Source organism: Sebastes umbrosus, chromosome 16 (genome assembly GCF_015220745.1).
Source record: "Sebastes umbrosus isolate fSebUmb1 chromosome 16, fSebUmb1.pri, whole genome shotgun sequence".
Taxonomy (NCBI): Eukaryota; Metazoa; Chordata; class Actinopteri; order Perciformes; family Sebastidae; genus Sebastes; species Sebastes umbrosus.
The window spans coordinates 19,809,121-19,833,900 of NC_051284.1; the positions used below are offsets into that span (position 1 = coordinate 19,809,121).

At 38.5% G+C, this 24,780-nt stretch overlaps 2 protein-coding genes across 6 annotated transcripts; one reads left to right on the forward strand and one right to left on the reverse strand.

Annotated features, from left to right (window-relative positions):
* Nucleotides 1-784: 784 nt before the first annotated feature.
* si:ch211-15d5.11 (nuclear receptor coactivator 7) lies at nt 785-15,125 on the reverse strand. 3 transcript variants are annotated; one of them, XM_037746364.1, is made up of 16 exons: nt 14,978-15,119; nt 13,714-13,911; nt 11,752-11,957; nt 11,471-11,550; nt 9,356-9,505; nt 8,163-8,339; nt 6,707-6,838; nt 6,433-6,617; nt 5,958-6,340; nt 5,718-5,877; nt 4,591-4,795; nt 4,320-4,436; nt 3,306-3,458; nt 3,104-3,199; nt 1,984-2,057; nt 785-1,838 (listed from the first exon to the last, which is right to left on the reverse strand). In XM_037746364.1, exons 2-16 carry the CDS (start codon nt 13,812-13,814, stop codon nt 1,703-1,705), a joined length of 2,355 nt encoding a protein of 784 aa, XP_037602292.1. In that variant the 5' UTR covers nt 13,815-13,911; nt 14,978-15,119; the 3' UTR covers nt 785-1,702. The 3 variants fall into 3 exon arrangements, with proteins under 3 accessions (XP_037602292.1, XP_037602291.1, XP_037602293.1); XM_037746363.1 differs by having other exon boundaries at nt 8,163-8,342; XM_037746365.1 differs by lacking the exons at nt 785-1,838; nt 1,984-2,057; nt 3,104-3,199; nt 3,306-3,458 and having other exon boundaries at nt 4,518-4,795; nt 8,163-8,342; nt 14,978-15,125.
* A 2,118-nt stretch (nt 15,126-17,243) lies between these two features.
* On the forward strand, nt 17,244-24,150 carry mtfr1l (mitochondrial fission regulator 1-like). 3 transcript variants are annotated; one of them, XM_037746613.1, is made up of 8 exons: nt 17,244-17,415; nt 19,003-19,133; nt 19,295-19,402; nt 19,516-19,625; nt 20,053-20,264; nt 21,216-21,585; nt 22,062-22,223; nt 22,379-24,150. In XM_037746613.1, the coding sequence occupies exons 2-7, from the start codon at nt 19,119-19,121 to the stop codon at nt 22,177-22,179; spliced, it is 933 nt and encodes a 310-aa protein (XP_037602541.1). In that variant the 5' UTR covers nt 17,244-17,415; nt 19,003-19,118; the 3' UTR covers nt 22,180-22,223; nt 22,379-24,150. The 3 variants fall into 3 exon arrangements, with proteins under 3 accessions (XP_037602541.1, XP_037602540.1, XP_037602542.1); XM_037746612.1 differs by having other exon boundaries at nt 22,062-24,150; XM_037746614.1 differs by having other exon boundaries at nt 19,316-19,402; nt 22,062-24,150.
* Nucleotides 24,151-24,780: the final 630 nt, after the last annotated feature.

The window sequence follows — 24,780 nt, forward strand, 5'->3', positions numbered from 1 at the left end:
ACTGCTATAATTTTTTATTTTAACAGTTTATTGTTGGACACGTAACATTTTATATAGTATATTAAAACTATAATATAGTCTTATATATCTATAAACATTACATAGATGGACCAGATATTTGTAACACTTTGTTAATGGTTAATGAATGGTTTGTAAACTATTGATTAACATGATTCGGATAGCTATTATAAAGTTGTAATTATAATACCTTGTTAAATGGTTAAATACTTTGTAAAACATCTACGGTATAAACATTATTTATATAGATAGTTAATATTTTGTCAATGGTTAATAATTGGTTTCTGGTCCATCTATCTATGTAATGTTTATAACAATTTCTTAAAGGTTTACTAATCATTTGGTAATTATTAGCACATATTTAATGTCTATATAATGTTATAATGTGTGCAACAATAAACTTATTATGTATGTAATCAGAATGTCTCTTATCAGCTAAGATACAATATATAATTTATAAATTAATTATTTCATTTTGCACAAACCTATGATAAAATAAATCATCATTACTAATAGTTAGTAAACATTATTAATTATACTTTTATTGTTTCACCGTTTATTAATGATGGTTACATCTGACTGTTTGGAGCCTTTAGGGGGGAAATCACTGTTATTCTGTAACCTACCGGTGCCATTTTATTGCCACAAAGGTGAAATAATAAAGATGTTTTTTTTTATTTGTATTAACTGAATCGTGTGCTTTTTGGCAACATCTACCCACCACACACTGCACAGCTTAACAATCAATCATTACACATTACAACCGTTTTTTTTAGAGTTTAAATGTTCACTTTGTGCTGATTTTTATTAACTAATCTACGAGAGAGAAAGTAGACCGGGCTTTTAGAGTGAGAGAGCATACACACGGATACAGTTGAATTGAGACAAAATTGCATTAACTCAAAGCTTATTCTTTCTCAGTCATGTTCAGAAACCACAGTGGTGCATGAGTCAGCACTTGAAATGAAAAGAGTTCAGAATAGACATGAATGAGACTCTTAAGATCCATTGCGAGTGCAGATGTTCTTCAATTGAGAAGCTTTTCTCAAAGTGGAGCTCCAAGTGTTCGCACGTGATTATTTCAAGTCTTAATTTATGACACTAACTGATAAAAAAAAAACATTAAAACGATTGGTGTCCGATGATGGGAGCTTGTATTTCAAGGACATTCAATAGAGAAATCTATTCATAAGAAGACTTAATGTGTGTTTCAAACCTCCCGCTTTAACTGAACACAGTTATATGAAAGCGGGGACATGCACTACCTTTAAAAGACGTCATGTTTACATGATAAATGATGAGATATCATTAAGTTACTGATTCACATTAAAAGCAAAGTCATTGGGACTTGTAACCCCTCTCCATTCTGGACTCAAAGAATCCAGTTCAGCTCCACTCAGTTCACAGTTTTGCTGCCAAACCCACAGGAATGAGTCAACCATGAGTCCACACCAATAAACCCTCACTCCGGGGCATCGAGTTGCTCTGTTCAGTTCAGTCCAGTTCAGTGAAATCCACAGCACTTAATCACACGGATAAATCCAGCAGTTTGTGGTAGATTTTTTTTACATGGATGTTACCATGAAATGAATGAGCTGCTGTATTTGTTTTTTGCTCAGTGATAAACTTTATAAAGCTGATCAGCAGGGACGAGGCGAGTCAAAAGAGAAACGCAGCGGTCTCTTCAGGTGAACGTCCACACCTCCAGCTCCATCACTCGGAAGTCGTCGGTTTCCGAGAGGCAGCAATTGTTGAAGGTGTAGCAGGGGCTGCTGCGACCCAGGTACAGATTCTCATCCACCCACAGACCAAAGTGACCACTACAGAAAAAAGAGACAAAGGAAAAGAAATGATGACATTTTTCTCAATTTGGTTTGACCGATCTGTTTTTTCTTTTCCACATATGAATACAGAATAGAGTACATAAAATTGAATGCAAGAGAGGAAGTGGTAACGACTTATTACCTGCCTCCACCAATAGCAAAGGAGTCCAAATCTCCTTTAATAAAGAAGGAGTTCTCTCCAGTCCACTTGAAGCACTGCACAGAAAAGACAGAATCAATCACCACAACACAAAATACTTTCTCCCTTTTTTTTCCACCATCAATTCAGGAAGTTGATTAGTGATTTAATGAGAGCATTTTAAAAGGTACAGCGTTTAGGATTTGGCGGCATCTCGTGGTGTGGTTGCAGATCGCAACCAACTGAGTACCCATCCGCTCACTCCTCCCTTTCCAAGACTGCGGCAACGTGAGCCGTTGAGTGCGAAACCGTGGTAACGCTGTACGCCTCTGTTAAGGTGACCTTTTAAGTGGCGAGGGCTGGAGACTCTGGACATTTAGACAATGGATGTGAGGCAAACAGAATCAGAGAGAGAGAGAGACAGGAAATTCCACCAAAGACTTTATTTCAGACGGGTTTCCCCTTTAACTTCGTCAAGTGGTGTATTTTAGAATACGGACTCGGTGAAGGCAGGGGATCAGGTCTGGCTGGTAGCAGGGCAAACAGAGAAATGTTCTCCTCCCCTCCTACTTATAGGAGCACTGATTGCGTGCTGATTCAGAGTCAACTAGGCACAGGTGAGCCTGTGGCTGCTCTCAGAGCTCATAAGGATGTAGGCAGACATGATACAGTTTCTAACAGCCTCGCTCAAAGGCCATCCTTACCGTAATAACACTACTTTAGGAGCAACGGAAGTCAGGTTTTGCACTCTGCGGCTCACGTTACCACAGTTTCACAAGCGTGTCTGAGAACTAAAGTGGTCTTCAGGTAAAGTAAAAACATAAAAGGCTCTCTCTAGAGGATATGAAGGGCTCATTATAAGCTAACGAAAACACAATGATTCTTAGTTTCAGTTGATTATACACTAATGAAAACATAGTTTTGAATATTATATTCCATTTCTGCCAATAGATCCCCCGAAATGTTACACACTGTTCCTTTAAAGTTAATTGCTTAATGACTTTCTGTATTTTGAGCTTACACAAAAATGCAGAATTTCTGATATATAGCAGACATTTTACATATCGTCTGAACTAACAGAACTGCAGAACCACTCTGTAGGGATGACTGTTAGGTGGCTCACCTTGAAGCGAGGATGCAACATGTAGAGGAAAGTCTCTCCCGTGCCGTAGAACGCCTCACTGAGCTTCAGAGGGTGAGAGAGGAAGGCCCCGAATATCTGATGAAGAAAAGTCACAAGAGACAGCAACAAAGCACAATTAAAAAAATTAAATAGACAACATCTATAATTGATATTAGAGGTAACGCACTGTGTGTTTTTTTACCTCATCGAGCGCATCCTTGATGACGATAAGCACAGGGGACTCTGTGGAGCTGAGTTTCCTGTAGAGGGACTTGAGGCTGGCGCCGTGACGGGACGTACTGTAAGTCAGCTGCCAGCTGTGGCCAACTGTCCTCGGGGGGAGCTCCTTACATAGCTGAGAGGAGATTAAGAGGAAGGAAGGAAGGAAGGAGCAGAGGTATGAGCGTCCTCTTCTGAATTCAACACTCAAGTGTAGTTGAAGCACAAGTGTTTACTAAATGGAGGTTTACTTTATCTCTAAAATAAAACACCCGCATCACACAAACTAGTTCTTACATAGAGATTAGCTGTTCCATATTCACACCTCTTAACTCCCAAGTGTAGCTAACTGCTAACTGAATAACTGACTGAACCAACAGATTTTATGTAATTTAAATATGCCTATAATGTTAAAAATAACTGGGGATATGTAACTTAAAATGCATAAAACAACAAAATATACCTTAAATAGATTAAGTATTTACTTCTCCCTCTAACCTGCATGAATACAACTATTTCTGAAATGCATATATTTCCCCTTGTATGCATATATAAATAAAACAAAGTCATACTCAATTAAAAAAACAATTGGCAGTTAAAACTTAATATTTATGTTACAGCTGGTGACTCCCTGTTTACATAGTTGTTTGCTTTTAATTGAAAGGAACTTCAGATGTTTCCTAGCAACCGATTTATACATTACTAAAGTCTCAAAGTCCAGTTGAAGTCACAATTACTCATTTCTTTTGTATTCACAAATTCCTGCAAATGTGATTTTTCAATTTATTAATAAAAGTTGTTTATTGTTAATAGTAAGAAAATGTTCTTTGGAGAAATATCAGAAATGTTTCTTATTATTTTATTCCACAATTTAACGGTGCAGCATCATTTAGAAAATCATTATTTTGATACGAGCTAGTAGTTCCTAAGACACAAACTTAGTGATGGATTTACAAAGAGCTGGTGCATGTGTGTGAAGAGTTTGTGTGTCACCCACCTCTCTGACATGTGAAGCTTCTAAAATGTTGCTGCTCTCCACGATGTTATTGAGTCCGTCGGGCTCCCTGTCGATGACCAGCGTTGGCTTCTCCCCGCTCTCTTCCATCAACACCATCTGCAAAGAAACAAGTCAGTCTGTTCTAGAACATTGAGCTATTTCTGTCTTCATAGCGTGTCAGTCTGTAGTGACGCTCACCTTGAAGGAAGTGTGTCCACAAACAAACACATCTGTTTATTCCATTATTTGCATCAAAGCTCAAGGAACTCACCTCCCAGTCGTCCCCTGAGCTGCGGTGCCTCTGGAACACCTCCTCGTCCTCCTCCTCCTCCTCTTCCTCCCCTTCTACTTCCTCTTTGTCCTCGATGAGGACAAACTCCTCTTCGTCCCGGTCCACCTCCTCCTCTTCCTCCCCCACCTCAAGTATACACAAGTCTGGTCGACAGTGTGTAAGGTAGGCGTACAGCTCGTCGGAGCTGCAGGGGGGAAACAAAGCAGACATGTTGAAAAGACAAACAACCCAGACAGCTGCGTCAACATGGAAGAGACATTAGCAGGAGGAGCTTTTGAATGCAGAATGGACTAAAGCTGCACAATTAATTAAAATTTTAAAATTAAAAATAATAAAAAATAAATAAAAATAAAAATGATCATTCCCTATAATATCGCAAATCATATCACAATTGCAATATCAGTCAAAATAATCGCAATTAGATATTTTTTCAAAATCGTGCAGCCCTAGAATGGACCCTGTTAGTGTAATTTAATTTAATTTAATTTAATTTAATTTAATTTAATTTAATTTAATTTTACTTTACTTTACTTTACTTTACTTTACTTTACTTTACTTTATTTTATTTTATTTTATTTTATTTATTTTATTTTATTTGTAACTGCTTCTGTCGGGTAATTAAATGTAAATGAGTTAAAAGTACAATATTTCCCTCTGAAATGTAGTGAAATAGTATTAGTAGTATATAAAATATAAATATTCAATACTCAAGTTTTGAGTATGTACAGTACTTAAGTATCTAATTACCTCCCAGAACTGTTAAATAGTTACTGTTTGGATGCCATACACGCCCTTTCACACAGTGATCATCCTTTTAATGTAATGTTCACTGAGTGACGAGAGAATAGTTGACAGAGAAAGTAAATATTCAACTGAAGTTACCAGTTTGAGCATCACAAGTAGACGGAGTATGTTAATCTCAGGCTGAAGCGGACAGGAAGTTCAGTTGAGTACTACACAGCGGCTTGGCTCTTAAACAGAAGTATATGGAAGTAGCCTCAGCTCACCACATTTAAAATCAGTGTCTTGTGAGTCCCTCCGACTGTGATACTAAATCTCTGGAGTAGCCCTTTAGATCTCTGGTCCATGTGCATTAGTTACTGTACCTCTCTTGTGAGAGGGCGAGCCAGGCATCCCTTCTGGGTAACGTTTTGGCCGACCCCAGCTGAAGGCCTCCTGCTCCCTTTTTCTTTCCTGCAGACGGCTGAACCCGCAGCCGCACAAACATCAGACTCCCAGGACTTCCTGCCGATGACCTCCGAGGCGCTGAGAGTAAACACAGAACAAGGGGTTGATTTACGGTAAATGAAAACAAGAAAATCTTTCAGACGGTTCATGATCCGTACCTGCAGTCTGACTCTTCACAGAGGACTTCCCTGTCTCATCAGCATGCAGCAGCGCCGTCTTCACTTTACTCGCCACCTCTTGACCTCCACAGCAGAAGGTGGCGGCGCTGCTCAGGACAGTCACTCCCAGGCCGCCCACAGACGCCTCTGACAGCACCTCCAGAGGGCTGCTATCAAACTCCACTTCAGCCTCCGCCATGTCTATGCTCTCCGCCTCTTCTTCCTCCCCACAAACCTCTCTGGTCAGGCTCAGAGCCAGACGGGAAAAATCTGATGGAGCCACAGACAGCAGAGCCGGGACCGACTCCCCCTTTGGGTTTGAGAAGCCGCCTGCTCGGCTTTTGGCGGTTTTCAACTTCTGGAAAATTTTCTTTCCTTTTCTCCTAATAACAAATGAATAAAAAAACGCTTGTATTGATTTTTCATGTAATCTTAGAGTGAGTATGACTATTACGAAGAGTGAATCATTGCTGACCTCTGCTGGGACGTGTTGAAGTGAACATGTGAGATGTCCGAGAAGAAGGAGACAGACGCCAGATTGTCAACAGAGCACGACAGGAGGTATTCTTCACAGCCGTGTTCCTTCACCAGAGCGTGCGTCTTACATGGGTCAAAGAAGATCTTATTGGACGTCACCAACAGGATACCTGAAACAACACCCTAACAGAGACACAAAGAGTTGATGTTAGCCTACAGATGTCTACCGGTGTAGAGATCTGAGATCAGATGAAAGTGCTGTTCACACCCACCTTACGATCTGTGATGTAGCGGCAGAACAGTTTGAGGTACCGCATGGCCTCCGGTCCCTCGCCCTCGCAGCACTCTGGTGGCAGAGCCAGTAAGCAGAGCTGTCCGTCAGGCATCGGCACCGCTTCCACATCCTGTCAGCATCACATATTGAATGAGCGTTAACAACTAAATGTGTCTTATAATTAATTAAGAGCTGAAATGATTAATTCACAACCAAATATTTACAATTTTCATGTCAGTTTGACACTTGCTCGCTGTCCACATTGTTTTGGATTTCTGTGTTCCTTTTAGTCTGCACCACAGATATAAAACTGTTTAATATCTATGGTCTGCACTCAGTGCTGTCATGTTTTGATGACTGTTTTTTGTTTTGCTGCTCGTTTCCACGGTAACACGTTCTGTTCATTTGATCCATTATAAAACCTCCTCGGTTCATTTTTCTTCACCACAGACAGCTAATAACTGATAATAAGATGAACTGACACTAATGTGATACAATCTGTGTGACTACAAAGGGTGTCTCTGTTTCATTGCTATTGATTCCTTTCTCTTTATATACTAGAAACAATGTCAGTATTATGTCATATTATGTCACACAGGGATTACTTTTGCTGAATTTACAGTGTCAAAAGTTATGTCATGTAACCTTGGTACCCACAGATGATAGAAACACTTTCATTCAGGTTTCTTTTTAATTTCCTTCCATGCACAGACTATGTTTAAATATTGCATGAGGTCTTAAATGATAAATTGACTTGCATTAATATGCAGTATATATATAATTTGACCTCTTGCATTAAGATATATCATATATTATTTAACCCACAACCACAGAAATGGGTCTTTATCCTAGTCTTCACCAGTGACGGTGAGTACTCAGATATTTTATTTTGGTAAAAGTGCCAATACCACATTTTTATATACTCCAATACAAGTAAAAGTCCTGCATTCAGAAAGTACAAAAGTATTATCAGCAAAATGTACCTAAAGTATCAAAGTAAAATGACTCACTATGCAGTAAATAGTCCCCTGTAGCAGATATTTTGTTATAATTACATTATTAGATTCATAATACTGATGCATCAATGTAAGTATTTCATTTACAGTTAGGTAGGTTTAGGGGTCGAGCCCCTCCTAAGAGTCATGAGATAATATGACGGGTTGTCAGATAATTAATGGAGTAGATAAGAAGAAAAAACAAAGGTCTGCTACACAAATTTGTATTATTTTGTTCTACTTTTCTCTAAACTTTCACTTTGTTGTGAAATAATGGATCAATTTGACCTCTGTCATCTGAGAAGTTTAGAGGGGAACTCCCTTTAGTGAACTGCTAACAACTCATAGACATTTTTTATGTGCGTTTTACTTCAATTACACATGTATGTTTTAAAAGAATGCAAAATTTGTGCTTTCTAAATTGCAGATCGTGCAGTTAAGGAGGTTGTTTTTTCTCACCAGTAGTTTGTCATATTCTGCCTCTGGTGAGGGTGGCTGAGGTTGAGCAGCGAGCGTTTCCAAAGAATCCACATCAGCCTCCGTCTCTCGCTTCGGTTTAGGATCAGAGTCCGAGTCCAGTTCTGGTTGAGACGATCCCTGACCGGTGGAAGGGTTTTTTCCCTTCGGGACGACCAGCTGCTTCAGAATAGAAGCCATGATTAAAATAGCTCTGACATTGAAACAGATACAACCTAGTGACACGAGTGACTACTTCCTCTTTCTATAGGCCAGCATTTCCCCTCTTCTCTTTGTTTATAGTCACAATTTATCTGCACGTCACACACATGAGGGTGGTGGATGAGGGGCTGGAGGCATATTTTTACAGCTACAATTTATGGCATTAAAATCACTAAAGAGTACACATTGCATATTATCAGTCAGAATTGTTTGCACACAAGGATAGGTTTCGTGGTGATAAAAGATGAAGCTACACACTTCCTGCCTGAAGCTAAATACTTGCAGCTGAAGTCATGGGACAGATAGGGGAAATGATTTGTTTTGCAAATCCAGTCAACAACAGCAGGCAAAAAGCAGGGTATAATTTCCATCCTTTTACACACGGAATATACACACTTAAAAGGTAGGGTTGGTAGTGTTGTTCAAATGCATTTTTGTTATATTTGTTGAAATTCTCATGACATCCCGACAGTAATCAATAAATCAAATGCTCTGACGAAAAAAAAAGAAAGAAATCCGGTATCTGTGGCTGTCACAGGACCAAAAATAAACCTTCCAATCATTTAATTTGGCCTGAATGTAATGATTGGACGGGCTACCATGCACTTATTGTGCATCCCCAGATTCTTCCACAAGCCGCTAGCTTGACAACCGCAGTGAGTACTAACAACAACCATGTTTGTTGTTCAGGCTCATTATGATAATTTTGGGGGAGTGGCTATGGAGGGAGGCCTGAAGGGACGGACAGTCGGTGTTGCCAACTTAGCGACTTTCTCGCTAGATTTAGGGACTTTTGGCTCTAGTGCTGCTACCTGCTTTCATTGGAAAAGAGTTGGCAACACTGGGCTCGTTTTTTCAGTTGGATCACTTTTAAAATCTAGTGTACTCTTGCTAGTTTCTCAGCATTACCAACCCTACCTTTAAAAAGTGCGTCACATGTCAGGCGCCCTCATGTGCTTACAGGTACCTCTTACCTCTCTAGAGAGGAGGGTAGCAGACGTCAACGAGGGTAGAGTTGAAGAGCAAATGGAGGGACGGTGACCCAGTTTGCCCTCTTCTGCTGAGGATGCACCGTTACTGTTGAACTGAGACGAGACACTGAACACCGTGTCCCCAGGGAGACCCTGAAACACGAACGAAGGAAAATGTTCAGTAGATGTTCCAATCTGATCACAGGCCAGATCTCAAGAGGTTTTTCTTTATGCATGCATAAGATAGTTTTGCATTTATCCAGCAGCCTATGGAAGAATTATTTTGTCAGTTTTGCAGGAGCAAATAATATCGAAGAGCTCTACTAGGCGCTACTTTAATATAATTACAGCCTCAAATACCCACTGCCACTTGTTGTGCAGATCTCACTGCGTGCTTCCACTCTAAACATTTGCAATCAGATCAGATTGGATGTGAACCTGTTAATAAAATATATCATAACTGGCTGCACAGTTAATCGAAATTTTATCAAATTCGCAATATATATAATATATATATATAAAATCGCAGGATTTGAAATACTTGCAATATTAGTTAAAGGCTAAATGTGTGTTAAAATACCTAATAATAATATAATTTTAATATGTTTTTCAATGAAATTGAGAATAATGATGTAAAAATGATCATTCCCTCTAATATCGAAAAATATATCGCAATTGCAATATCAGTCAAAATAATCGCAATTGGCTATTTTTTCAAAATCGTTCAGCGAGTGAGTGAAGCATCAGTTCCTCAACTGTCATCCCCTGACAGATGGATCCATTGACCCAAATTAGATTACGTCCGCCTGACAGATTATGTGACCACAGAAAAACTGTGTGCTTTTGTGTGGGTATGAGCAATGAGCATGTGGATGTGACTGCTGGAGCTGCCTGTCTGCATTTGTCTAGACATAAACTATATATGTATTTGTGTAGGGCTGCAACTAATGATTATTTTCATTGTTGATTAATCTGTTGATTATTTTCTCAATTAATCGATTAGTTGTTTGGTCTATAAAATGTCAGAAAATGGTGAAAAGTGTTTCCCAAAGCCCAAGATGACGTCCTAAAATGTCTTGTTTTGTGCACAACTCAAAGATATTCAGTTTACTGTCATAGAGGAGTAAAGAAACCAGAACATATTCACATTTAAGAAGCTGGAATCAGAGAATTTTTTTTTTCCAACAAAATTACTCAATCCGATTAATTGATTATCAAACTAGTTGACGATTAATTCAATAGTTGACAACTAATCAATTAATCGTTGCAGCTCTAGTTTTGTGTCTGTTAGTACATACATTATATACAGTATATGGACATATACACAATTTGCAGCTAAGATCTCTACTTTCAATCTGAACACTCGCCACAAAGTTGAATCAACACCTCTGTGAAACAGTCTGAACAAAAACTGAACATTATAACCTTTATGAAGTAAAGATATAATGCAGGGCTGTTGTGTTAGAGTGCATTACTGTTAGCTGAGTGTACCTTATACACTGGCAACTCAATACATGCCCAAAAATGTGAAATATATGTTATCAAAACGGGAAAAAGGTTACTGACTTCAAGGAGGAGAAGAAGAAGAAGAAGAAGAAAAGAAAGGAAGAAGAGACGATGGTGAACGTTTCCAAGCAAAGGTCAAACAAATCAGACTGGAGCACGTAGTACTTAGACAATCACAGGAGACAAAGAAATATCTTTCACATTTAACAGCTCAGCAGCAAAATCAAAAACCCAGCTGACAAATACCTTTGAATAAACGTGTGAATACACATTCCTCCGGCTGTATTTGTTGTAGAGGCTCTGAAACAGACTCTGTTTTCCCATGGTGCTCGTCAACGGCTCTGAGCTCTGACAGCTCTGACACTCACCTGTGAACCTTGGTCGCTCTTTATCAAACTCTCCCATAACCATAAATTGTGAAACCAATTACCAGCCGCATAAAGCTCGCTCTAGCGTACCTCATCCGATGATAAATGCAGCAATGAATCCATTATCTGTCTGTCGCCTCTTCCCAACTTCCCAAATTCTTCTCTGGCTTGATCCCACAAGCTGTGTTCCTCAATGCCCACGAGAAGAACAATAACAAGTCAAAACCAAAAACATGTGACTCACCATGCTGCGTGTGCCGTCACCTGACGGTCCACTCATATTCTCTTGCTTCACTGCAGTATTGTTTAAGTCCCATGAAGTCCCTGTGAGGAAAGAAAACATCCTGAGCATGTCTGCCTCATCACCTCTTCCTAACAGGATTAATACACTACAGCTCATATTCCTGCCATTCCTCTCTGTATGAAAATAACTTTATGCAAAGACATTTCCAACGGGCTTATGAAATGTAAATTCAAGCTATCCCACAGTTCCCTGCCCGGGGATATCAAACACCGCAGGCGCACCTTGCAGGTAGTACTGCCTCAGTTTGGGGTTTCTGATGTGGGGGGTGTGGCTGAGAGGCCGGCCCCCGGCGGGTTGTTGGTGTTGGTGTTGACGCTGGCTGCCGGCTGCAGGCTCCTGCATCACTCGGCCCTGAGGTTGAGTCTCCCAGGGCCGCTTAGCGAACTGTGGAGGCTGAGAGACGCCAGGAGGAAGCTTGGATCCCAGCCTGAGAGAGAGAGAGAGAGAGAGCAGAAAGAAAACTGATAAAATCACACTTTATTTAAGTAGGTTACACATCTGCACACACACACACATAGTCTGAATGTATTCTAAAAAACACTGAAAGCTTGTCATAACGAACTGCTCCGAACAGTGTTCAACGGTGAAAATTCACCCTCAAACAGAACTTATATTTTAGGTTGCAACTAACTATTATTTTCATTATGGATTAGTCTGTCAATTCTGAATATTTGATCTATCAATTAAACGTTTAGTTAGGGCTGGGCAATATGACGATATATATCGTCAAAACAATCTTAAAAAAAGGTTTCTCTCTAATAATTTAAATAGAGCTGCAATGATTAATCCATTAGTTGTCTATATTATATTAATCGACAACTATTTTGATAATTAATTAATCGTTTGAGTCATTTTTTTGAGTGTAATTAATTTGCCGAAAAAGAGACAAAATGCACAAAGATGAATTTTACTGATGGCGTTCCAGAGATATCTCAATAATATCGTCATCGTGAATTCTTGTGGCCACAATAATCGTATAGTGAAAATCTGATATTGTGACAGCCCTGGTGCTGCAAAGCTCTTAAACTGCTGATCTTCAAAAACGTCTCATGTGACTCCAATCTTGATTTCTTTACACAGGTGCTCAACACGGTAAATAAACTTTAATTACAACTTTCCATCCAAATAGGTTTTATTTTATGTAGCACACACCCGTGCATCATAAAATGTCCTGATTTTAGTGGGATCATACGGTGATGTTATGATAGGATTTATGCCTTTATTCACTGTCTATAAAGCAGCTACTAGATTTCTTTATGGATCTTTACAGTCTCTGCTACGTGTTCAAACTCACGAATGGATACTTATTTTCTCAATTTATCGATTATTGGTTGGTCTATAAAATAAAATAGTCACTAAATAGTGAAAAATGGGCATCACAATATAATGGAAAACCCAAGGTGACATCTTCAAATTGCTTGTTTTGTCTAACAAACCCCAAATATATTCAAGTTAGTATCACACAAGACAGAGAAAAGCAGCAAATGCAAACATTTCAAAAGCCAGCAAAATAACTTAAGTTCAAAGTTCCCCTTACTAGCGTTTGTAGCTTTCAACCACTTTTCACTATCGTCATTCAGACTAGATTAATCCCCGTCCCCGGGCGCTTTAGAGCAGCCCACTGCTCCTAAATGCTTAAGATGGGTTAAATGCAGAGGTCAAATTTCATGTATGTACCTGTATATATGATGATTCAAATAAAGTTTAAGTTTTAAAGTTTATTTCTGTACATATATTGCTCCCTAGGGTCAATAGTGAATGTCCACGCCTAAAAATAAATTCAATTTCAGGGTGGATTTTTCCTTTTAACAGCAGGCATTCAAGGATTAAGTGTATGTGAAGTGTGAATAACTGTATGGAGCAGCGTTGACAGTCTGATCAGAGCTATTTATAGGGGGAGTGGGAGTTGTCTGTGTGATGATGGCTAGTTCCTGTTGTAGCTCTCACCCACATGATGCTCTTTGATGGAGCGTGGAGTCCTCCAGTGACAGTGGATGAAAGCAGCTGATGAAAACGTGCATTTTAAATGGTAATCTGTACATGTTACCCTTCTTATGAGAATAATGAAAAGACTGAATTGTAGCCGTGCTTAAATCCAAAGAAGCAATTGCCAGCCAAACTCGTCACATGTCTACATAGAGCTTTGTTTTCTCTCCAGTAATCCATGTATTTAGAGGCCTGACCTGGTCTTGACGTTGCCAAAGTAGCTGGTCCTGGTCTTGTCCCTCTGGGGCTCGTGGTCCATGGCTCCTAGGGTCTCCGGCCTCCTCACGGACTGAGCCATATTCTGTCTTTATTTAGTAGTCGGTTGATTGCAGAGGGGTGAGGGGCTCAGCTGGCATCCTTCCTCTTCCTTTTATTCCCCATGCCTACCTTCACACCTACACAAGACAGGAAGTCATATGATGTGGGCTGATTTTGCAAACAGAGGGGAGAATGGATGGTAAAAGGTCTACAGTACCTGCTTGCAGCAACATGACCCCCATAAGGAAGTGAGCTGGACAATTAGCAGAGTAATGGAGCCAAATAGTCAATCAATCCATACAATTAGTGTGTGTGCTTGCAATGTGTCTGAGCTTTTGGTCCATGCATGGTTTGCACTTCTCAATAGGTCAATATTTCTATAATAATGTGAACATTATTACATGTTAATATGATGGATCAGATGCTGTATTTTAGCTCATAGCAGTGCACATTTTTTTTTAGACATGATCTAAGATTAATGTTCATATACAGGACATATGAATACATGTACATTCCTGTAAAAGCCTAATTCCATCTCATACAAGGCTCACACCCCTCTGGGAGGTGATCTGCTTGATCATCTCTGCACAGCAACATAACAACAAGCTATAATCCTGTTGCCAGATAGTCAATCAATCCATACAATAAGTGTGTGTGCTTGCAATCAATGTGTCTGAGCTTTTGGTCCATGCATGGTTTGCACTTCTCAATAGGTCAATATATTTATAATAATGTTGGGTGGAATATTATTACATGTTAATATGATGGATCAGGTGCTGTATTTTAGCTCAGCTTTGTTTAGACATGTCCTAAGACTAATGTTCATATTCAGGACATAATGAATACATCTACATTCCTGTAAAAGCCTAATTTCATCTCATGCAATAAGGCTCACACCCCTCTGGGAGGTGATCTGCTTGATCATCTCTGCACAGCAACATAACAACAAGCTATAATCCTGTTGCCATGCATCCATCACATTACAACCCTTATGATTTAAATAATGATCTCTATCTGCTTCCTGTAAATGCTGTTCCGTGCAATAGTCACCGTGGAGGAAGTAAGCTTTTTTTAGACGACATTACAGAATGATCGAGACTGCTGCTGCTGCTATGGCAGGGGGAAACAATATGGCATCAGCAGCTGAACAGAGATGAAGAATTGATGTGAGCATCATGTAAACTGAGCAGTATCTTTACTGACCTGTGCCAAGCCCAGGGATGGAGACGGGTGGCGGTCATATGAGCGTGTCCTCATATTGCAGTGTTATGATATCACTGCAGACAACAGTTACAAGTTCAATATTCAAGCTCCACCTAGTCAAGATAGTTCCCTCCCCTCTACCCGCCGGCCGGCCGGCCGCCTGACAGCAAGCAAAGGCGGAAGTACATGGGAGTGATACATCTTCTGTTTTCAGACATCTGAAGTACTGAAAATATTTGAGGACCCTTTCTCTTTTATTTACTTATTCTTTAATTATTTGTTGTTTATTTGTATTATTTTGTATGTTGTGTACTTATGTTATTTATTAGCGTCTGTTTTGTCATTTATTTATTTCTTATTTATTTTTTTATTTATTTATTTCTCATTTAATGTGCCTTGTATATAGTGCACTTACGTTATTTATTAGCATTTGTTTTGTCATTTATTTATTTATTTATTTCTCATTTAATGTGCCTTGTATATAGTGCACTTACGTTATTTATTAGCATTTGTTTTGTCATTTATTTATTTATTTATTTCTCATGTAATGTGCCTTGTTGTTCGACAAAGGGTTTTATCCTTTTTTTTACGCTTTGATGTTTATAGATTTTTATATATCCTTTATTTAACCAGGTAAAAAATTCATTAAGATTAAAATCTCTTTTCCAAGAGTGACCTGGCCAAGAGGGCAGCACAGACATTGCTACAACAATAAAACAAACAATACAAGCAGACAAATACAACAGTCACACACCACGAGTGATCGAGCATGACATCCAGTTTGTTTGCAACACAAAAAAAATTGCTATAACACACAAACAGGTCAATTTCAAAACAGTTCAGTGAGAAAATCAAGAGCAATCACATCAACCTATAGTGATTGCTCTTGATTTTCTCACTGAATTGTTATAATCATATGATTCCAATTTTTACAATTAAAGAATAAAAAAGTGCTTCTCCTGCATGCAGAGCTCCAAAGAAGATGAGGAATTTGAGGGTTGCCAAGCATATAGAAATAGAGATAATGATATTTTCAGAAGCAGCATCTTATAGTTGTTGCTGAGGGGTTAAATGGATATTTTTGATTAAAAGTAACATCCGGAAGCAAAAGTATTAGCAGAAAGATAGATCCTTCGCTGCATATGTCTATGTTGTGTCTAAGCTTAAATGCTTTAAAATATCATGATATGACAATGTCATTATGGTGTTTTAACAAATAAGCCAGTTGTAGTAAATTAGCATTACCATTGTATTTCTAGATCAGCTGTTATAATTTTTATTTAATTTTTTTAATCATGTCTTTATTTCTTAAAAATATATTTTTATGATAAACATCAGGTTCATGTTACTTTATTTGTACCCATAGGTAAATTTGGTTTGCCGTAAATAATCAAGGTATCCATCATGTACAGTACACACATTTTACAAAGACAGACAATAGACAAACATGATAAAAAAATGCCCAAGGCTCCACTGATCACTAAAACCACCAAAATACAATGAATAAATAAATTAGTAAATAAATAAATAAGCAAGCGTTGCTTCTATAGCATCTGTACAGTGTTGCTACTACTTGTTCATCATCATTGAGCAGATAATAACAAGTAACCAACAGCATAACTTGTGTATACAACTTGTGCGAATAAACATGCCTTGCAGACTACAATAAAAGAACAAGATTACAGGTGTTGTATGTTTACTCAGCTTTCTTGTTGGTAAATTTAGCTATAGTTAAAATGTATTCAGAAAAGTTTGGCTTCATGCTTGTAAATTTAAATTTTCTGAATATATAATTTGGTCAAAATAACAAAAATAAAAAGTAACTAATACATTTTTACCAAATAAAGTTAGTTTTCTCCACAATTATTTTGTATTTATCATGTATTATTATCTGTATCATGTATCATTTATCATCAACATTATTATTATTATTATTATTATTATTATTTGTATTATTATTATTATTATTATTATTATTATTATTATTAGTAGTAGTAGTAGTATTGTTGTTATTATTATTATTATTATTATTATTATTATTAATAAGAATAAGAATAAGAATAGGAATGAGAGTATTGTTATTGCTATTATGATTATAATTGTGATTATGATTATGAATAAGAATAAGAATAGGAATGAGAGTATTGTTATTGCTATTATGATTATAATTGTGATTATGATTATTATCATTATTATTATCTGTATTCAGCACTACTCACCTCCACCTCTGAGGGGCGCTGTTGTACAGGCTCTATTAAATGAAGCGCAGGAGGCTTCAGCCAATCAGATCACAGGAAAGAGAGGAACAGGACTTCCGGTAGCTAAAAAAAACCAACACAACAAAACTCAACTCCAGTCTGCTGAAAGACGAAGAGAAGAAGCTGCTGCTCGTAAATAATTCAACTGCTCAGCGTTCCCAGATGCAGTCATAATACACCGTAAGTTGCTCTCTTGTAGTATTGATTGTATTATGTGAGGGTGAAGTGAAACACGGTGATAAACGGTGTTGTTAGTGAACCGTTTGAGGGTCAACCGGGGGGCCGTTACTGCTGCTAGGTAACGCTAAAGCTAACTGACGGTCACTGTCTGTTGCGTAGCTACCGACTAACCTTAATGATGAACTGAGTAAAGATATTCACTAATAACTACACTAAAGGTGTCTTTCTGTCGCTCACCGTGCTCCATCAACGGTACCGGCAGCCTGTACCGGTACCGGCAACACAATCAAAGCTAGCTGTTAGTTAGCTATGTTAGAGCTGATGATTTATACCTGCTCCAGATGTTGATGTAGTCATGGTGATAAAGTAGTACCAAGATTAGCTAGCTGATCATTTTAATAACCACTTATTAATCATTTCAATGTTTTAATTGTTTAGCTTATGAAGTCAAACATGTTGAGCGTTCATACCTAATTATTATGATTTCTTCTCCAGTATTCAGGCCCAAAAAATATAAGATAAGATATTCTTTTATTTATTTATTATTATTATTAATTTAGAGAAATGTGCAGTGTACAGCAGCAAAGGGGATAGTGCAAAAAACAAGAAGCATCAGCTAACACAGTAAAAAGTGCTAAACAAAGTTTAACAAAATATGAACCATTAGAATGAGGTATAAAAATAGGAGCAGTATATACAGTATTATATATATATATATATATATATATATATATATATATATATATATATATATATATATATATATATATATATATATATATATGCAGATTTCAGTGATATTACAAATGAAGGTTAGGTTAGGTTATATGCCAAGTTAAAGGTTATACAGGTTAGGTTAGGTTATGTGCCAAGGTAAAGGTTATACAGGTTAGGTTAGGTTAGGTTATGTGCCAAGGTAAAGGTTATACAGGTTAGGTTAGGTTATGTGCCAAGGTAAAGGTTAGGTTAGGTTATATGCCAAAAGCTCTAATGTTACTCTAACAATCACCTAGTAATAAAAAGTAACATTATATAAATTTTAATGATACAAAAAATAGCGAAAACTAAGCAAATTTTACATGATCAAAAGCTGTATCCACTTCATGCATTTTACTTGAGATATGACTACAAAAAGTTAATCAAGTCATCAAACTTCTGATTAGTTTTATGCCACTTAGCTATAATTTCTGCACTATACTCATTTTTAACAGTCTCTTCTGCACTATATTCACTTTTTTAATAGTCCTGTATCACAGCTGTTACCCTGCACTATATTCAGTTTTAACAGTTTTCTTCATTTCCTTGTATTTTTATATCTGGTTTATTTTTGTTGTACTTTGTACTTTGCACTACTAACTTTTTTACTGCTTTTTTACTAACATGTTTTGCATGTTACTCTTGAATTTCCCTCGGGATCAATAAAGTTACTATCTATCTATCTATCTATCTATCTATCTATCTATCTATCTATCTATCTATCTATCTATCTATCTATCTAAACAATTGCTTTTACGTTGGTGGATGAAATAATGCAGTGTTCTCCTCCTAATTGTGATGCTCTAACTAATCACCATTTTCTATCCAAAGGGTTGGCAGTCGCACTGACATGGCATCTGTCCACTGAGCTGCTCCGTCTTCAGCCACTGCAAGCACCAAGCATTGGTGTGCAGCTTCCCAGCGAATGAGACTGACCCACCATCACCATGGAAACAGACACAGTTAGTTTGCTTCCTTGCTGTTAATGATGTCTGTGCTTAACACTGTTTAACTTAACACTGCTTTTCTTCCACATGACTGCAGGAATGTAAATTATAGACTAATCCCTAACATTAAAAGTATTCTACTTTGTGTAGAGACTGTTTTAATATATGCTTTACAGGAAGTTATTCCTATCTGGCAGAATAAGCCTCATGGATCCACCCGTAGTGTTGTGAGAAGAATTGGTTCCACTCTACCACTCAGACCTCCACAAAGGGCATGTTTCCAGGTAAATATCAGGTCCTATAAGTCCTGCATTGTAATCGTTTTATCTATTAATTATATTCCCCTATTTTTGCAATATAAATACTTGTATATACAACATTAACTTGTGTCCTTCAGGAACTACCAGGCCTGCCCGCGCTTCGGCCCATGGATGGCCCTCTGGTTCCTACCTTGGCAGACATAGCCTGGATTGTCGCAGATGAAGAAGAAACTTATGCCAGAGTGCGGTAAATATCCAGTCATGTCCGAAGAGACATCCACTAAGGTTATGGAGTAGTGCCAAGTCACTGATCTATAATTGCATTATTCTAGACTCCTCTGAGCTTTCATCTTATTAGGTGCACATGTGCAGCCTAAAGAAATGCAGTACTGCGTTATAATATCCTGTTTTTGTGCTGTGTCAGAGAGGTGTTGATTCAGCTCTATGCTGATTTTTACAGCTGTAGGTAGCAGTAAAAACTGAACATTGTTGATTAAACTAAGATGCGATTTATTGGATATAAACTGCCGGTAAAGTATTGATTAGTACTAGGGTAGCAGTAGGTACAGACAAAGAGAGACATCAGATGACATGCAGCATACGTCAAAAGCTGGACTCAAATAAAATAAAGATTACTGTTCAGTAACACTGATTGGCCGCTCTTCTCCTTTCAGGAGTGACACTCGTCCTCTGAAACACGAATGGCGGCCCACGCCTCTCCTGGTGCTCCACAGAAACTCATCTGTACCCAACTTCCGCCGTGAGGGAAAAAGAATGGAGGGGCTTAGGAAGCCTGGGGTGACGGCGATGAACCGTACCACCGCTCTGCAGGACGAGCTCGGCAGACTCCGTGCACAGATCGCCAAGATTGTGGCAAGTGATTCTGGTGGGTAACCAAATCGAAAATTCAAGTGTACACAAAATATAAACTTGTCCAATGTGGATCTTGACCTTGGAATTTGATAAAAACTCTGGGACGTGGGAACTGGTTACACGCCCAACTTGACACTCTCTTTATTGATACTTCATCATAAAGCTGATTTAAAATTGCTTTATTGAGCCTGTGATTCACCACTGAGTTACTATCTTCATGTGACTGTGATCCTTTTGTTGCCAAGTGGGCTGCCCTGATTCTCCTAAAGCTCTTTGGTACTAAGTTGTCTTGGCATCAGTTTGTAGGTCAGTGGCAAAAGATAATCTCTGCAGTTGCGTGTCACTCATTGAAAACAGGGATGTCACGAGAAAGTGTCACATATTCACATATATTGTATTCCCACTGGTTTTAAACATACTTTCTGATGTTGTCTAAAGGAGCCCCACAAAGAACTTCAACTATCTAATTAAAACTCTATTGTTAAGCGAGCCTGCTTCCTAAATTCTGTTAATGTTTTGCCGTGAGATGGTCTGTGAACAGGGGAAGGACCTCATACAGCCCAGGACTTCATGCTCCGTGATAGTGTCATGTGTTTTCAAATCAATGATGCAGTTAAGCTGTGAGGTAGGTAATATGATCCGAGAAGCATTATGGCTTTCAAGGGGAGCTATATAACAATAAATCCTTGTCTCATGAAGAAATCACTTACTGCTAAGAGAAAATGTGATTGGATTATAGACTCTCCCACTGCACTCCACTTAAGGTATAATTGTACCTGAGAGGAGAGCTACTGAAAGCAACAATAGCATATCTATACGCAAGCTTCAAATTCACATTAGAAATGGCATCTGAGCTCTGAGCTTTTGATATTTAGAGTTGCTTTGTTTGTTTCTCTCAACACTGTCTAACTCAAACTTCACTGACAGACTCATTTCTCTACCCTGCTCCTCCTCTTTCTTTCAGGCTCCAACCCCCTGACCCCTGACCTGCTCTCCCCCGACGACACAAGTATGAGCTTCTCCATGGCGCCTTTCGAGACAGCGCCCTACCTGCCGGCCGCCACGGCTGCCGCTTCCTTTGTCATCAGTGATGTCACGGAGGAGGAAGAAGAAGAGGAGGAGGAAGAAGATGTTGTCTCTGTAGTGTCAGAGCTTGTCCCTGACCCTGTGCCGCCTGTTTCCATGACGGCGTCTGCGACCTTTGACCTGGACAGACCCAGCATGGACTACCGGGAGGCAGAGGAGGATACAGTGTCGCTATCAAAGTCCACCAGCTTTGCTGATGTTATGGACATCCTGAAGGACATGAACCGCATGAAGATGAGCAAAGACAGGTAAGAGTTAGCGGGCCGAACACTACAACACTATTCATTATGAGTTTGCTTATTTGTTATGTGTTTGTCTTATAAGGTCACATTTGCCGAACAGACAGCGGTATCTTCTGATCTTACTCTTGGCAAGAAAGCAAATAAGCATATTTACCAAAATGCTGAACTATTCTTTTAAAGAAAATTCCTTGTAAAAGGGGCGAGATGTAAGAATCAGAAATTGCTTGTTAACAGTGAGACCTGTGGCCGTTAAGTCGACGACAGTCAGCGTCCTGTTGCTCGCGCTTGTGCTCGCACTATGTAGATGTGAGCGAGCATCGGTCAAAACAGTGAGGCGACACAGGTTACAACCTGTTCACACATTTTAAAAAGTTATACGTGTAAAAACGTGCATACAGTCCCTTTTAATACTCTAATATTTCTATATAAAGTTATACCCTGTAATTCATGGTTTGTATTTTTTGGTGTGTGTGTCACTGCAGGTACAACAGAGGCTGTACGTCTCTCAGAGAGGAGGACTCTGCCTCTCTGATTTCAGAAGCTCTGAGGAAAAAGTTTGTCCTGAAGGAAGAAGATACTGACGCTATGAAACGGAAGTAGCCTGATCACGTGTTTATCATCAATACCCGATCCTGCTGCTCCATGTAAGTCAGGACAGGATTGTAGACACTAGTTTTTTTTTTATATTTTGTATTGACGGCATGTGTGGTCTGTTACCCTTGTTAATGTATTCAGTGGCAGAACGTTTTAGCTCACTTGTGGGTTCTTAGTTGTTTTTTCTCTCCCTTGTTATTTTTAGGCCTTTGCCTGTGGAATATGTACCCATGGATCCACAACTTTGCTCCTCAGACCCGAGGCAATAGCTGTTTGCCAGAACTAGAACAAATAAACACTTTGTCCCAGACATTCAGAACCAAATGTTTACCTCACAGTGCCGGTGCAGTGTGAGGGGGGACAGCCTACTCTTGATAACAATAATCGGTCTCAGCACTGCATCGCATTTTGCATCCAGTTTATTTCTTTCTGAAAAAAAAGTCTTTTATGTTTCAATTTATTTTGAATTAGGACTCAACAGACTGCTGGAGACTTGCTCTGTGTCTGGGCTTTTTTTTTATTTTAGATGCAATTTTTTGGGATCCTGTTATAGCACGTTGTGGAGGGGCTGACATCCAAACAAACATAACAACGTTTCTGGACTTAAATTGAGGAATGTCCCTTTAAAAAGCCTTTCATCCATCCTGCTATAAAGAGAGTTCTTTGTTCCTTTTTGTTTTTTTCACAGAAGAGATGCAAATATACATTTTTTGTTTGTTTTTTTCAGTTGTGTTAAGAAGTCCTCTAACATACTTGAAAGATATTTTATGTACAAATGAAACACATCTAATATACATGCTGAGATGTACTGTATCTTATCAGACGTGTGTGTGAGAGAATATAACTTCAGATCTGTGCTGTTAATATTTACATTACAGGTCTGGGTTTGCAACTGTGCACAGCATCGTGTTCAGTATGTTGCTTGCTCCACTGCACCTGTCCTCTTGTTTGTGATTAACATATAGATTGATAGTCACTGAACCACAGGACACTGATTTTGAAACCCAAACTGAAAGGAGCAAGAATATGCTGATGATATAGTTTAAAGAGTGAATTGTACGGTGTAAAAATCAAAAGAAGTGTGTGAGTGAATTCTGCACCCATCATTGTTTGTGTTTCTAGTAAAGGCAACAACGGACATACACACATTTCACACCTGTGTAGATTGTTCCAAGTACCTGAAACCACCTTTTTTATGACGCAACATTAAAGAGGTGATCTCAGTTTGGGCAGAGACAACTAAAGCTATGTGTAAGAGTGCTTTTACATCATTCTGTATGCAAAGTTGTGACAAAGCCATGGGTGAAATGCTGGTCTGAGTCACGATGATGATAAATATGAATAGTCTTGTTGACGCCTTACCACAGATCTAATGCCTGTTCCTAAGCCTGATTTTATTCCCATATTAGTTCAAGTGCCATGGGTTTGTTTTAATCAGCCCACCCCTCATTGCCTGCCCTTTTCCTGAATGTGCCCTGCATCCTCATCTTTATTACAAATATACCAGTTGTGTGTGTGGTAATGCTGAATCGTTAAAAATAACCCCTCACAAGAAAAGACTTGCTTGAAATGACTTGTTATTTCCCTTTTACCTCCACACGTCACTTCTCCTCTGTTTTTCATCTGTCACGTTTATGCCTACATGACTGGGGAGTCCTTTAGTGTAGTTTTACGGTGTGAAAAGTTACAGCTAAGTGTGTGTCACTGTATGCGGTGGAGTTAAAGTATGTTTAGTCTTGCTAGAATTGGCCCCTTAACTTGTCTTTGGTGATCTTCTCAATTTCCTTATTGGACAGAGTGAAAACTACTATATGCGAGTTTAAATATATTCATTGTGTGTCTGTACTTACGATGTTGAACCTTACACAGCAGACTCTGCCAATTGCATCACTAGTCCTGAGCCCACCACCACCTGTATGTATGGTTTTTGTCTTGTTAGGACTTGTAAATAAAGTTTGGCTGATGTTTTGAAACTGACTGTGTTGTCTGTGGGAACTGTTCGTTTGTTTTTTGCAGTACCAAGTATCACCACATGGGGGCAGTGCAGGCGAACAAAATTAATACTTTGGGATTATTAGGAGCTGTAGAGAAAGTGGGATGGGGATATAGGCGTTTACATTCAGTTTAATATCAACCAGTGGTGGAGGAAGTATTGAGATATCTGACTTAGTAAAAGTAAAAGCAATAGCACAGTTTAAAAGTATTCCTTTACAAGTTTAAGTCAAAATTGCATTTAAATATTATCAGCAAAATGGACTTTAGTATCAAAAGTAAATACTCATTATGCAGAATGGCACCATACAGACTGTTATTTTTATCATGTAGATAATATTGGTCTATTATTATTGATGTGTTTGCATCATTTCAATGCTGATTAATTAATTGATTGACGATTAATTAATCGACTAATTGGTTATTTTGGTCTCAGTCGACTAAGATTTCTTAAGTTGATTTTTTTCCTGCTGAATGACGTATTTCCAAGAAACCAATGAGCACATCTCTGGTAAATCCAAGATTTAAAGTGGTGCTTTTGTCTGATTCTTCGTGGAGAAACTCAATTTCACAAATCTGTCAATTAAGTGAGAAGTCGTGTTATAGTCGACTAAG

Coding starts and splice junctions, on each gene's coding strand:
- si:ch211-15d5.11 (XM_037746363.1), bottom strand. CDS start 13,814: ATGGCTCAGTCCGTGAGGAGGCCGGAGACCCTAGGAGCCATGGACCAC. Junction 6,839..8,162: donor CAGAATATGACAAACTACTG/GTGAGAAAAAAC, acceptor TGATGCTGACAG/GATGTGGAAGCGGTGCCGAT. Junction 3,200..3,305: donor TCAAGGATGCGCTCGATGAG/GTAAAAAAACAC, acceptor TTTCTTCATCAG/ATATTCGGGGCCTTCCTCTC.
- mtfr1l (XM_037746612.1), top strand. Junction 19,626..20,052: donor GAAACTTATGCCAGAGTGCG/GTAAATATCCAG, acceptor TTCTCCTTTCAG/GAGTGACACTCGTCCTCTGA. Junction 21,586..22,061: donor ATGAAGATGAGCAAAGACAG/GTAAGAGTTAGC, acceptor GTGTCACTGCAG/GTACAACAGAGGCTGTACGT.